The 15,474-nt window shown below is 31.6% G+C and overlaps 1 protein-coding gene across 9 annotated transcripts in view; it reads right to left on the reverse strand.

Annotated features, from left to right (window-relative positions):
* LOC142321826 (CREB-regulated transcription coactivator 1-like) overlaps positions 1 to 15,474 on the reverse strand; it is a 211,175-nt gene that overhangs the window by 71,834 nt on the left and 123,867 nt on the right. For 7 of the 9 annotated variants that reach the window (XM_075360261.1, XM_075360258.1, XM_075360259.1 and 4 more), the window contains one exon: positions 12,498 to 12,647. The exons of the other annotated variants lie outside the window; for them this stretch is intronic. In XM_075360261.1, coding sequence (XP_075216376.1) covers positions 12,498 to 12,647 — 150 coding nt within the window. The remainder of the gene's footprint in view (positions 1 to 12,497; positions 12,648 to 15,474) is intronic. 9 annotated transcript variants of the gene reach the window in all.

The following is a 15,474-nucleotide window of genomic DNA, read 5'->3' on the forward strand; positions in this document are numbered from 1 at the left end:
ATTTTTGGAATATAAATCTAGGGGTAAATTTGGTGCTTCCTAATGGTTTCTGATCTAAGAAATTGAATAAATGTGGTCCCAGACCTCTATCTGTCTTAGGTTTTAAGAAAAACAGGGTAAAACATGAAAAACTTTTTTCAGAAAATACACTTTTTTAGGTTTGGAACAAAATAACTGTTAATTTAACAATAAACAAATCAAAATTTCTAGTAAACTTTGTAGGTAATTTAATTCTGAGAAAATCAATGTAAATAATGTCTATTAATATTAAATATAATTTGAGAAGTTTTAATTTTAATTAGAAACAACACACACAAACTGAATTGGAAGAGGGATATGATTTTAAAGAGAATTACATACAAATGCTAAAAATTATAAAAATAAATTTGAAAAACATTGTTCAAAATATAATGAAAATTTTTATTTTTACATACGTTTGCAATGATCAAAAATTAAGTTCAGTCTAACACTTGAATATTCATTTGAGCAGTCGTGCTGTTATTGTTTGGTCAGTGATACTACAAATTTGTTTTAATTTGGAGAGTTGATAGACATGTTGTTAATTTTTGGTGAAGTAAACAAAGATGGATAGGCTACTTTGTGTGAATACCAGGAAAATTACTCAGATCAAAGAGTAGTGGATTGTAAAACATTTGAGCTTTGGAGAGGTGAGTTCAAGAAACAGTGAGGCTTAACCACAATTCAATGTTGGTCTCATGAATATTCTGTGAGAAATGCCAATGCTGGAGAAATAATACTGAATGCGGTACAAGTTATCTCCTCCCTTAAGCAACAAGGTTGTCATATTGCTTTCATGTTTGTTTCACAATCAAATGTGTGGTAAACGTTATATGAGCCACACACTTTATTATTATTCCCAACCTGTTTTGACCAATCCATTGTCACTGGATATTTAAATGATGATTCATCACAACCTTATTTTTTTAACCAATGAAAAAATATAAATATGTTTCTTAATAAAAGTTCAACTTTACAAATTTGTGTAAATTTATTTGTAATTATACTCATTCTATACAACATGTATACAAGTGTTATTACCACCTAATTTTGCTAAATGGATGAAATTCTGTCAATGGTTAATTAGGAAATGTGAACATCATTACAATTTCCTAAGTAATAATAATTACTGATGAATCCCGTTTAAAAAAAAAAATGGCATTGTAAATTATCAAAACATTCACACTTGGGCAGAAGAAACGAATGAAATTCGTTTGAAAGAACGAATGAAGAAATGGAAATGACTTGTGGCAGTCCCCATGAGACTGCCACAAGTCATTTCCAATGCACGTTTTCATTTAACATGTGGTGTAGTCTTCTCGATAATATCATAGACCTTTTTTCTTACTGCCAATGGAGAGCAATACTTGCATTTTTTTGCAAACAAATCTGATGGAACTCTTGGAAGATATTTCACTTCCAAATAGAGAGCAGATGTGGTTTTACAATGGAAGCACACCTGCTCGCTACTGTCGTGATGTGAAGAATCATTTAAATAACACATTTAGTAAACAATGGATTGATCAAAACAGACCAATAAAATGGCCACCTACATCTCATGATCTCACACCAGTGGACTTTTTCCTTTAGGGATGGATGAAGTTGTTAGTTATATTGCTCATATTGCCACACAAGAAGAACTGAGGCATCGTATAACAGAAGCTGGAGCTTCTGTTAATAATGATTCTGATAATAAAGATTCTGATAATAATGATGCTATTAGACGTGCACGGCTAGCATGGATCCGCCAAAACTGAACTACATAAACAGAATAGCAGTCACACATTGAGCAACTGCTGTGAAGAAATGCAGGTTTATGAAGTAGCGATTTTGATATTTAATAATTTTTAGCAAAAATCTACAGCGTGATTTTTATTTTTTGTTCTTATTTTCTGCTACTGATAAGTTTTCTACTTATTTTTATTCACATTATGTTGTTCAAACATTGGGAAAATTGTTCTGTTTAAAATCATATCACTTTTTGATCAAATTTGAGTTATGTTTCTAATTAAAGCTGAACTTCTTAAATTTGTGTTTAACTTTAATACAAGCTATTTACATCAATTTTATCAGAATTAAATTTTCTACAAAATTAACTAGAAACATTTTTATTTGTTTGGTGGTAAATTAACTGAATAATTTTACCACCAAACAAATAAAAACATTTCCAAACCTAAAAAAGTGTATTTTCTGAAAAAAAAATGTTTTACCCTGTTTTTGTTAAAACCTAACTGAGTTAGAGATATGGGACCACTTTTATTTAATTTCTTAGATCAAAAACCATAAGAAAGCACCAAATTTACCCTTCGGTAAGTACCCCAAGAGTTTTAGTACGGTTTAATTTCACAGAGGGAACAGAAAGTATGCAGGACTAAATGTTTTGTGAGCTGAAACTAGCTAACCTAATAGTTTGTTTTCTAACCTAATACTTATAATACTAATACTTTCTTCTTATTTTTGGCTATAGAATATTTCTTAAGAGATTTGTAATCACCTGTATATATATATTTTTTTATTCTTCTGATCAACCTAAGTACAGGATTAATAAATAAAATAAAGTATGATGACCCTTACCTTATTTCATTATACATACATGCATGAGTGCTTTCACACATTATCGCATCATCAGTTGCTCTACATAACTTTTAAAAATTACTCGTATCAAATTGCATATTAGAATCACAATTAAAATTGAAATTAAAAATAATTTTTTACTACACTTAAAATTTTAAAATCCTCAAAAAAATTTTTTTTTCAAATTAAAATTAAATTAAATTAAAAATAAAATAAATAATTTAAACAAAACAGAAATCCATGTAGACTAGCTAGCCAAAGTTATGTGACTGTACAGAGCTGAAATATTACAAATTATCAATGTCTTAAGAAGTGCTGGTATATACAGCAGCTTTTATGATTGTGTTATACTCATACACTATATGTAGGTTGATCAAATTAAATTTACTTTTGTATTTATATATATAAAATGTTTCTAAAATGTCTGAACTCCTTTTATTTGTATTAATATTGTATTTATTAATTTCCAGTATTTCTAAATTTGTACGAATATCAGATACTGAATGTGTATTATTAATAAGATGATCAGAGACATTAGAGAAACCCAATTTTCTATTTTTATAATAATTAAAGTATTCATCGAATCTAGTTTTAAAAGATCTAGTGGTTTTACCTAAATAAATATGGTCACATTCATTGCATTTTATTTTATAAATATTACACAAATTTATAAAACATATGAATCAGTATGTGTATTATTTTTTAAATGTTTTATTAAATGGTTATTTGTCTGGTATGCAGGTTTAAATAAATTTTTATCATAAATCCTTGTTATATTTTCAACAATACTATCAGCATATACATATTTTAAATATACATTGTCAATTTTTGGTGTGTTATTTATTGGTATTAAGTATTGTTGATAACTTTTGATATTTGCTTTTAGTATATATTATCTACTAAAGATTCATTATAACCATTATATTTAGCAATTTGTTTTATAATACCTATTTCTTTATTTAATTTATTATTATATTCATTATACTTTGTGTAATTGCACTTATAATCATGTTTGTATATGTATTAACTTTGTGCGACCAGGTATTAATCACTAAGTTCTAAACATCATTTTTAATTTCAATTTTAATATGTAATTTGTAAAAGTTATGTGGAACAACTCATGATGCGAGTAATTCATGAAAGCGCTCTTATATGCATAATGAAATAAAGTAAGGGTCATCCTACTTTATTTAATTTATTAATTCTGTACTTAGGTTGATCATATAAATATAGTTTGTACAGTACACAGGAATTTGATTCTCAAAAGAATACATTAGAAAAATACATAAATATATATAAAAAAACATGTCTTGAGTCGTTCACAATCAACGCCCAACAAAAAACATTGAAGATAAATGTTTACCTTATGATAACTGTATACTAAGAAAGGATTTTTTGAAATTCTGAGTTAAAAGAGCTAAAATGCAGCAAAAAGAGATTTATTATTTTTTTTTAATTTCTTGGTAACAAATGTAGATTGTGTAATCTTCATGTGAATATCTAATAACCAATTTCTAGACTTACCAAAATTTAACCTTGAATGGAGTGAAAGGTAAAAGAATTTTGGAACAATGATTGCAATTTTTCCCTATTTCTGACAATAATAGAGATATTTACTTGATTTGGGCTTGAAAATACTCTTCAGATAAACAATTTTCAGGTATTTTTTAATTCTGATTTTTTAAGGGCTGCAATGGTATACAGCGCAGTGGCTTAACCAACACAGCCACTGCTACTGCCACTGTTATTGTACATGCGACACGACTAGCTGCACCTACCTCATTGCTCGATAAATAATAAAATAAAAAAAATTGACCGCAGTAGAGGAAGTAACCATATAGAGCCGGTAAAGTTGTGATGGGGATGCTTATTTTATATAAATATATATATATACACAAGGGTCATTTAAGAATTAAAGAAGACACACATTTTTAGTGAAGGAAACACTTAATGCAGGCAATTGAAGCTTTTATAAGTGTTAGTTGGAAACCTTGCAAACAGTTAGTTGTTCGATTAATGTTAACATAAACATTTACGATGGCATATCCACTAGAAGAAAGTACTTAAAAAGAGCATTCTATGAACCGATTTTTACTTTTGGAAAGTGTACAATCATCAGAAATATTCTCTAAGATGAACAAACAATACGGCAGAAGTTGCATGAACCATGCGAGTTTTTACATGTAGGTGGAAATTTTATAAGTGGCCACAAAAGTGTGATCAAAGAGCACCGCTCTGGGTGTCCAGTAACAGTGTCAACCTTGGCGTTAGATTCTCATCTTGATTCACTTATCCAAGAAGACTGATAACTTACAGTTAAACAAATTGCTGAAAAATATCGAGAAAGTGTTGGTACAACTCATTTCATCATTCAAAACAAACTGAACTACCATCAGACTTATGCAAGGAGGATTTACAGTTTATCACAAAGCCGAGAAATTCCACATTTGCACCAAACTCAAAAATCGTTTCAATAATAAAGGTGATGCATTTTTGGACAGGATTTTAACGTGTGATAAAACTTACTTACTAGCCAACGCTCGCTCTTGGCGGTTGAGCCATTTGGCAAAGCGCTGACCAATAAAAACAGGTTTCTGTGAACACCGGGCTCTCATCCAGGTGGGTGTGGTCCAGGTCCAGACAATCTCTCAGGTGATCAGAATCCATTGTCTCGCAACCACACAGTAGACACTTAGGAGATGGCAGCACATGAATACGGTGAAGGTGACAAGCAAGTGATGAAACTTGGATACATAATTCTGAGCCGGAGTCTTAGCGTCAAAGCATGCAATGGAAACAACCTGAATTGCCTGTCCATAATAAATTCAAAACGTAACCATCGGCTGCTAAGGTCATGTTAACCATCTTTTGGAGTGCACATGGTCAAATTTTCTGTAATTATTTGAAGAAGCAATGCATTATCAACAGCCTATATCACTCAGTCATGCCTGAGGACAAAGTCAAGCACGTGTTGAAGAGGAAATGTTCAAGATGGCAGAGAAAAGACATGCTTCTTCTTCAAGACAACATTCAACTGGCAAAATTGATGCTGGAAACTATTGACAAAGTGGGTTGGGAGCTCCTGCATCATCTTCCTTACAGCTCTGACCTTGCCCCTTTGGATTTTTATCTGTCTGGTCTGATGAAAGAAGTTTTGCATGGCATCAAATTCAACAATAATGAAGAGGTAAAGCAAAAAGCAAAAACTGACTTTGAGATCAAGGTAAAGATTCTTCGCTGAGGGGATAAGAAGATTCATATAAAGATAGAAGTGGAGAGAAGTTGGTGGAGATTATGTTGAAAAGTAGACAAATAAATTGTACTGATTTAATAAACCATTTTTGCTGTATAGCTATTTGTCTGTTTAATTATTATTGAATGACCCTCATATATATCTCAAATAACAACAAAATAACTACCAAACAATAACAAAAAAATCTAAAAAAACTAACACCAAAAGTCGACTTTCGCAGGATCCCGCATCATCAGTTAGTAAAAAATTCCAAAGTTACATCAAACAAAACAAAAAATAAATAAATAAAAACTTATAAATTTAGAAAACATAAACCCTGATAACCACAAAACTTGAACATAACTCAACATTATCATTCCAGTTGGTATTGCATTATGTTGTTAAAGTTTGTGGTTGTTGGGGTTTATGTTTTCTAAATTTTTAAGTTTTAATTTAATTATTTTTTGTTTTGTTTTATGTAATTTTGGAATTTTTTACCAACTGATGATGCAGGATACTGCAAAAGTCAACTTTTGGTAAAAGATTTTTAGGTCTTCTGTTACTGTGTTTGGTGGTTATTTTGTTGTTATTTGGGGTAAATTGGCACAGTAGTCAGTATGTTGACGAATTATTTGAATTTTCACATAGCTATATACATGCAAACACATTTCTCTTTTTCTGTTTAGCCTCCAGAAATACTGTATAGTATTTATTCAGAGGATGATAGTATGAATGCAAATGAAGTGTAGTCTTGTACAGTCTCAGGTCGACCATTCCTGAGGTATGTGGTTAATTGAAAACCAACCAGCCAACCCAACTATGTAGTATTGAGGTACGTATAAAAGTAATTGCCTTTACTAGGATTTAAACTTAGAACTCTTGACTTCAAAATCAGCTGATTTGTGATGACAAGTTCACCACTAGATCAGCCCGGTGGATTGTACATACACATACAGTGTATCCGTTAAGATATAAGAATCATCAACTCACAACTATTCTGAACTGTTGACTAGGTTCTGGTTGCAAGTACAGCTAATAAGCCATGATGATGCAATGGATTATGCCACTCAGTTGACAGGGAGGTTCAGGAGATGGTTAACTGGATTCTTGGTCCTGCCAAATTTGTGATTTTCAATCAACATTAACATAATTAACTACAAAATATCTGGCAAGTCATCTGTTAGTGATGAATTTACCTGAAAATATATGGTAGAAGTACATAATGAGTCAAAAGAAACAACCAATGATACAAAATTACGTGTACGAAAACCACTTTCACAAAGTTAGTTCTGAAAAAATCATTTTACAAACTTCAATTATTACACGTAAGTAAAAGTACAATAGAACCTGGATTTAGTGGAATCCTGTCTACAACGGAAAACTGGCTGATATGGAAATGGAAAAATCTCACAAATTAACGAAAATGTTTTTTAAGAATCGTGTAGAGTACTGTAATTTATGCAAAAAATACATATACCTATTTCATGCTATATATATAGTACAGTACTAAACTTTCCCACGATATAAAATAGGATACGTATACTGTACAGTATTATACATACTGTACTATAGTCTGATACAAATTATCCTACATTATCAAACATAAAAATTGGTCATGTCAGAGTTGTAACTGATAAATTTGTATTTAACAAAGATAAATGTTCACATTATCAGACACACAGAGAGGGTTAAAACCTTGTACAGGCAACGGCACACAGTCACCGTTATTTTGGCTACTTACAGTAAACTAGCCTTCATGCCTACTGCCTTGTGAATCATAAAACACATCTCATCATTCCTTATCTCAAGTCACAATTTTTATTTAAATTAATTACATAATGCCATTATACATATCCAATTGTCATTTTTGTGCATTACAACAGTCTTCTTTACTGTGCAGTGTGTGGTGTGTGTGTGTGTGTGTGTGTGTGTGTGTGTGTGTGTGTGTGTGTGTGTGTGTGTGTGTGTGTGTGTAAGTATATGCATTTTTGTTTTCTGTTCATTTGCTGAATTTGTCATTTTAATTTTAATTTTTTATTTTTATGGATTCATATCACAGTTCAGTATCTAAAGTACAGAACTGTACAGTGTGATTGTTAGTTTAGTGTTTTTCCGGATACTGCATATTAGTGTAACAAGTATGGCATCGAAAAAAAAGGTTGTGCTAGATTTAAATACAAAAATTAAAGTAATCGAAGCCAACAAAGACAAACTGTTCGTTAAAAACTTAGTCAAAAAATTTGGCTTAGGTAAGGCTCAACTATGAAATTTTCAAAAATAAAAACTAGTTTAAAACTGAATGGTTAAAAGGGAGCGGCGGTTCAAATAAAAGGCATATACAAAAAACTGGCAACAAAGAAATTAACAAAATTGTTTGGGAGTGGTTTACGAGTGCGAGAGCAAGAGCCAGAAAGTTACTGATTTCAGGAGTAACTGTACAGCACCAAGCAAAGAAAATTGCGGAGAAATTAGATAGGACTAATTTCAGCACTTCAAATGATTGGCTGGAAAGTTAAAAAGTGGCATCAAATTGTGTTTAAAGAAGTATGTGGTGAGGCTGGAGATGTGTGTGATGAGACAGTATCTGACTGGAAAATAAAACTTGCTACTTTTACTGAAAATTACGAACCTAGAAATATTGCAAACAGGGAACAAACCAGACTTTTTTATCATGCACTACTGAGTAAGACAGTAAGGCTTTTGCTTGAAAGGAGAATGTTGTACAGGAGGGAAGCATTCCAAGGAAAAGTTGACAGTTTTTGTTTGTGGATTTATGACAGGAGAACTGGAAAAACTGTTCATTATTGGAAAGGCTGATAAGCCTTTAGAAACATTAAAAACATTATAAAGACAATCTTCCTGTAGTATGGAGATCCAAAAAAAAAATCATGGATGACATCGCGTATTTTGGAGGAGTGGTTGCAAGGGTTTAACACAAGAATAAAACAATAAAATAGACATGTTCTTCTCTTTTTAGATAACGCTACATGTCAGCCACATATTTCATTAAAGCCATATTACATTAGCTTGGTTCCCACCAAATACGACAAGTATTACCAAGCCTACAGACCAGGATATAATTAAATATCTCAAATTACACAACCATAGATTTTTAATGTAATCTACGTTAGAAACTACTGAAACGGCACGGTCAACTACTCAATTGACTACATCTGTATCAGTGCTCGACACTATAATTTGGCTGCTGGAAGCATTTAGATGCGTATCGGCAGAGGTGGTTCAACACTGCTTCTAAAAAGCAAACTTTCAACTGCATACGGCTACAGAAACGGAACTAACAATGACATTTTATGACTTGCAGGAAGAACTGAACAACAGGACATCTTATGAAAACACAATTGCTGAAGATTTTGTTAACATGGGCACATTATTAGAGACCGAGGCTAACTTAGACAATATAAATAAATTTACTGACTACCATCGAGAGAAAACTGATGATGACAAAAGCGATTTTGATGACGAGGACTGTAACAGTAACGAACAAAACAAAAACTAGATCATACAGTGCAGCGTAATTCAGGAATTTTCACTTACAGCAAATGATTTAGAATTGTTTAACATAATTTTTAAAGCCAGAATGTTGACAGAAAACAGAGTAGCTGAAAGTAAAAGTTCAGTACAAAAAAAGAATAACCAATTTTTTTCTTATAACAAAGACTAAATTACATAATGAACAGTAATAAAGTACATTTAGGTTAATCTAAATTATGCTAACTTATTAAAGTGTATTATTTTACAGTACTGCAATTTATTATCCTTCAAAATTATCAGTTCCTAAATTTAAGATTTTTAAATTAAAATACGAAAATTGTTCTACAATCCAGTATACTGTTCTGTCCAATCCACTGCAGAAAATGAAATGGAGTTCTGCTAAGTACACTAACATATTTTTTCTTTTTAATTGCTAGATCATCCCTGTATTCACCAGATTCCTGTTCACAACAGAAAATATTTTCAGTGCTGTGAAATTCCGTTAACTCACGTTTTACGGTACTCTGGTCATACACTACTCTAAAAGAAAAACATCTGTAGTTAACATGATCAATGAGACACACAATGACAACCAATTTTTAAACAAGATAAACGCTCAGTGATGAGGCTGTGCTTCATAAGTCTCACCATGTTCAATGATATACTCAGGATATGGGCTAATGAACACTGTATGCCTTTACTAAACATAAATCTAACATCCATTATTTAAATGTGTGTATCCTCATACAATAATTAGAAATAAGCTGCCCATTTATTTTTTAAATCTATCTATACATGTTGGAATTAAATGCAATGCTCCAAATTACAAGTGAAAATATCATATTTTAACAAGATGTACTCTTCCATATTATACTGACACTTCATGAGTTTCTGAAGTAAATAACTGCAGTGATGGAAACAAAGAAATGGGTAAAAGTTATAGCTACTGTGATTGTTAGACCTCAGACATACTTCATACTTTTACCTTAGGAGGGTAATATAATCTAGAGTTCATATAATAAACATTTTTAAAGAATTGAATACTAAGTATCAGAGAGGCTGTTCAACTGGCTACATCTGATGTTCTTGTATGTTGCAAAAACTAGCCTATTGTTTGGATATCTACAGAACAAATGGAAACCACATCAAAATCCCATAGCACATACAGGATTTTTTGAATTTATTCTGTTTTTGAAATACTCCAATTCTGTAACTGTACAACATAAATTACAGTACATAAAACTAAATGGTACTCCTATCATAACTTTACAGACAGAAAATAATTAAAATGTGTCCAATTTACATAATATTACGTTACATTATAAAAAGTAACAATTCTGTACACATAAAAAAGGAAGTTTTCTGAGGCAGTACAGAAAGTTATTTTATAACAAATGTTCAATGCACACATTATGTTCCTTAATACTTTTTATTTAAATTAAATTCACAAAAATTAAAAACTTTTATAAATTTAAAATAGAATCAAAACTTTTTTTTTTTTAAATCCAGTTGGTTTATTAAAAACCAGTCAAGTCAAATTCATGAATAAATCATAAACTAAAGGACCACATATTTTTTTATGGAAATCTATTCTTTCAGAGATAATTTCCAAAAAATCTTTAAAAACACACTACCATATATGGTGTATAAATCTGGCCAAGTATAAACTTTTAACTCTTGTCATTAACCATTGTAGTAAACTGTATTTCTAATGATAAGATATAAGATTTGAATGATTCTTTAAGTTATTTTAACTGCCTAAATTACAAATCAGTTTAATTGAGTTAAACAAAATTTAAAATAATACTTCCTTTATTGATCTGGATTAATAAAACGGTATTAGGAATTCCAAATGTTGTTATTCAGGTCTTTTTAAAAATTATCCAATTTTGCTATTTTTTCTTATCATAATGCAATGTTTGATTAAGTTTTAAGGGCGTTGGCAAAAAAAGGCCTTCAAATTTTTCATCTAGCAGTAATGTACCACCTACTAAACGAAATTTCAAATCAAATCAAGTAAAATTAATAACAAAATGAACTGATCAGAAACCAGTTGTAACAAGCTTGTCTGAAAATGTATTTTAAAAGCTATAAACAAATTGAAACATTAAATAAAGCACAACAAAAAGTACAAAATTAACCAGGGTATTGGGCAAGATACTAAGTCTATTTCTTTGGAACCAGACGATCCCATTTCCCTTGAAACATCTAAAGGTTTACCTCTAGTAGGCGAAGTAGTCTGGCTGAACAATTTATATAAGTGGATACTTTTACATGCTAATAAATCTAATGCAATTGGCAAGTTGTTCCTTTTACCTGCTTTTGAGGGCTGTAATTTTTTAAGGAAAAGCAATTATTGTAACAGCATGTCAAGAAATAAAAGCCAGCCAACAGCATAAAGAGACTCTAATTTCCTGAGGAATCAGGAAATTGCTAAGTGGTATGGATGCTAGGTGCCTGAAGTGGTCTTAAGAGTTTTCCTCTGGGTTGAGTTTAATTTCACACTATGGTTTCTCAGAGGGTAGATTGTCCTCCCTCAAAACCCACCTTTTCCCTTATTTCTTCTTTCATCATTAAATAGGACTCTGAAGAATGCATAAGAAGCCAAAAAAATGAAATACCTGTTGGATAAGATGGGTCTCCCGATCCCATTTAAAATACAAAAAATTCAAAGCAGTTTCTTAACATCATTAAACATGTAAACATGTTATTCTTATTATGTAGTAGAAGTTACAGACCTACAAGTTACATGCTCCTAAATAATTTATTTATTAAAAATAAATGGTTGTATACCGTAATAAAAGTTCTACATTTTAAGTTTATTAACAGGTTTCTAAAATCATATCATAAACAAATGCTGTGATAAGAATTTAAATGGTTTGTCTTTTTTTACATGTCATGATGAACTGATAAAAATGCTAAAAATAATGGTTATGATCATTTTCTGAAGTGACATGAGGTGATATCTGTTAGTTAAACAGGACATTAACTGAATGTATGCATACATAAAAGGCAATTACAACTGACATTAATTTAATTACACGAAGGTGCTTTAGTTCATTCAGTACACACAGGTAAGACAGGGTAGCTTGCAACTACTTGTGTTCACCCAACAAATATTACATGTTAACCTGATACATAAAAGACAAAACCAAACAAACGATTCATAAAACAGACTCACTGGTGTTGGAGCAGAAGGACTATGGGGACTATAATGAGGTGGGCCAGGTGATTCATTTGGAGGAGAACCACCAAATGAGAAGCGACCCCCCTGATGTCGAGTAGTCACTGATGATGGAGATAACGTGGATGGACTTGTTCCCTGAGGACTCTAAAAAATAATAAAAGCTCATCAGGATAAAATAGCACCCAATGAAAAATAAATGTTAAGTGTTTTATTTTAAATAAGCTTTAATTAATAAAAATCATGTTCATGACTACTTAAGCTTTTCTATACCAGGTGATTAAAAAAGGCTTCACAATTTTAAAAGCAAGTTGAGGGATCACTTCATAGCAAAACATGTCAAGTTTTGACTTGCGTAGTTCATTAAAATCGAATTCAGCAACCACTGTCACCAGTGTTGTTAAAAATGGATATTTTTACTAGTGCAAAACATACTCACTATGTGTTTTGATTTCACATTTTGCAATCAGCAACTGTAATTCAACATAATTTTTGTAGAGTACGGTAGGGTGCCTCCCACAAAATTACAATTTATTCTTGGCACCAAACCTTCATTGAGACAGGGTGTTTTATTACACATACAAAATCAACAGAACATCCACACGCCCCTGAAACTGATGTGGAACTAGGAGAAAGCTTTGTATGTAATCTGAAGAAATAAACTTGACATGCATCACGTATGACTATCATTCAACAAATGACTGTTTGGCGCACATTACGTAAACAACTGCACTTGAAGCCATACAAACTAACCATGGTTCAACACGTTACAGATGACAATAAAATTGCTCGGCGGCAGGATTGTGTGGAAATGATGGATAGAATTGCAGGTGAAACATTTTTTAGACAATTTCATTTTTTTTTTAGGGATGAGTCAATGTTTCACATCGGTGGCAAGGTGAACACCTCTAACTGCTGAATATGGGGTAACAAAACCCCACATGAAACTTTGCAGCACATTCAATTCGTGATAGTCCTAAGGCCATTCTAAGGCCTAAGCAAACAAAGACTGTATGGTCTGTTGCTCTTCCAGCAGACAACCATAAATGGTATCATATACCTGAATGTGCTTAAACATTTTTTAATTTCTATGTTAGACGATGATGACCAAGAAGATTGATCAAGATGTCATTACTATCAGCAAGATGAAGCACCACCTCACTACCACCCACAAGTCAGAGATTTTCTTGATACATGAAGGTCCAATTGCACAGCTACCTCAGTTTTTAGAATTGATCCCATTAGAATTTTCTCTTGGGGATTTCATTAAAGATCGGATTTATGCATCATCTTTGCCTGCTGATCTTGTTAAGCTAAGATCTCAAATTAAGACTGCAGCTGTTGAGGTAACGGCCGACTTGCTGGCTACAGTCTGAAATGAAATTGACTTCACGTAGGATGTATGTCACATTACAAATGGAAGCCATATTAAACCAAAGTGAATGTTGAGTGACAAACTTGATGCGTTTTTCTATGAAATGAGACCTCAATTGAATCTGTAAACAGTTATTTCAAAAAACTGTTATATGATTTTAAAGTTGCGAAGTCCTTTTTGAATGGCCTGATATAACACCATAAAGAAATGCATACATTTTATTTATGTATTTTATCTGTAAGACTGAATCTTTACATGTATAATTAATTGCAGTATATTTACTATAAAAAAAAACTGAGTATTTAGTACAAAACTAAAATTCATAACTTTTTTCTTATGTATTGTAAGAAAGTAATGCAACATCAATTCCACTGATTCTGCATATATTAAATACTAATAATGAAACCTACAAAAAGGCAAGGATTTTTAGCAATTCACTCAATACACTTGAAAGACTGGCATTAAAGAAATAGACAGTAAAATAGATGTGATAAAGAAAACTACGAACCGTTTCTTCAATGTTACTAGTCAAACTCCAAGCATAATCATATTTGTAGTTAACTTTTGATATTCATACAATTTCACATAGTAATTATACAATTATATAGTAGAAGTTTACAAAGAATAAATTATGATTCCAATGCACATGAAGCAGTGTGACTGACTTTGTAATCTGACAAAAGTATTCTAAAGTCCTCAGATTGTAACGAATTTGTAAGAGCAATTTATGCATAATGGTTGTATTCTACAATGGTTAACAAATTCTCAAATTCTAAATTCTCCAGTGTAACATGTTAGTTATGCTGGCTGCCAGGGCACCAAGGCTAAACAGCAAGGGAAGGGTGATATTTTTTTAATAAAAGATAAAATAAAATAAATACAGAACTTCAATGCAATAAATAAAATTCTGCCTAGAAGCAACTTTAAATAAATGGGTAAAGAAAAGGTTTGAAGTAGCAGATGAAATATTTCCAGTGAGAGCTTCAGATGATATTGAACAGCCACTATATACAATGGAATTAAGCATTAAGCTTGCCAGTGAACATGAAATATTACTAAGAAGATACCTACATTAAATTACACAACTTGGTTATCCCATTTGGTTATTAGAGAACAAACTACGAGGGATATCTCTAAAGTAAAGACCACTGAGAAATTTCTCTCCTTAAGTTTGGCAAACCTGTGTTGTTCATGGCCATGCTAGTAATGTACACACTGCATTGTTGTCTGTAAGTCATCATGTTGTAGTATCTTTGATTATATGTGAGTTACTACATCATAAAATCAATAGGAAAATCGATGTTGCCACCGACTGTGAAATATGTTGAGTCATACGTTTTTTAAACCATCAAAACATTAAGCTGGTAGAAATTCATAGGAAGCTGGTTGCTGTGTACGGTGATAATGAATGAAAGAAATTGTTCATGACCATTTAGGCTTCAGAAAGGTTTGTGCATGTTGTGTGCCGCACATCTTAATGAAACATCACAAAAAAATCCGAATGGGATCCGTTTTGGAATTTCTGATGCGCAACACAGAAAAAGGTGATGAGTTTCTTAATTCAATTGTTACCAGTGATGAAACATGGGTTTCGTATTA

Source organism: Lycorma delicatula, chromosome 3, assembly GCF_047948215.1.
Source record: "Lycorma delicatula isolate Av1 chromosome 3, ASM4794821v1, whole genome shotgun sequence".
In the NCBI taxonomy this organism is placed as follows: Eukaryota; Metazoa; Arthropoda; class Insecta; order Hemiptera; family Fulgoridae; genus Lycorma; species Lycorma delicatula.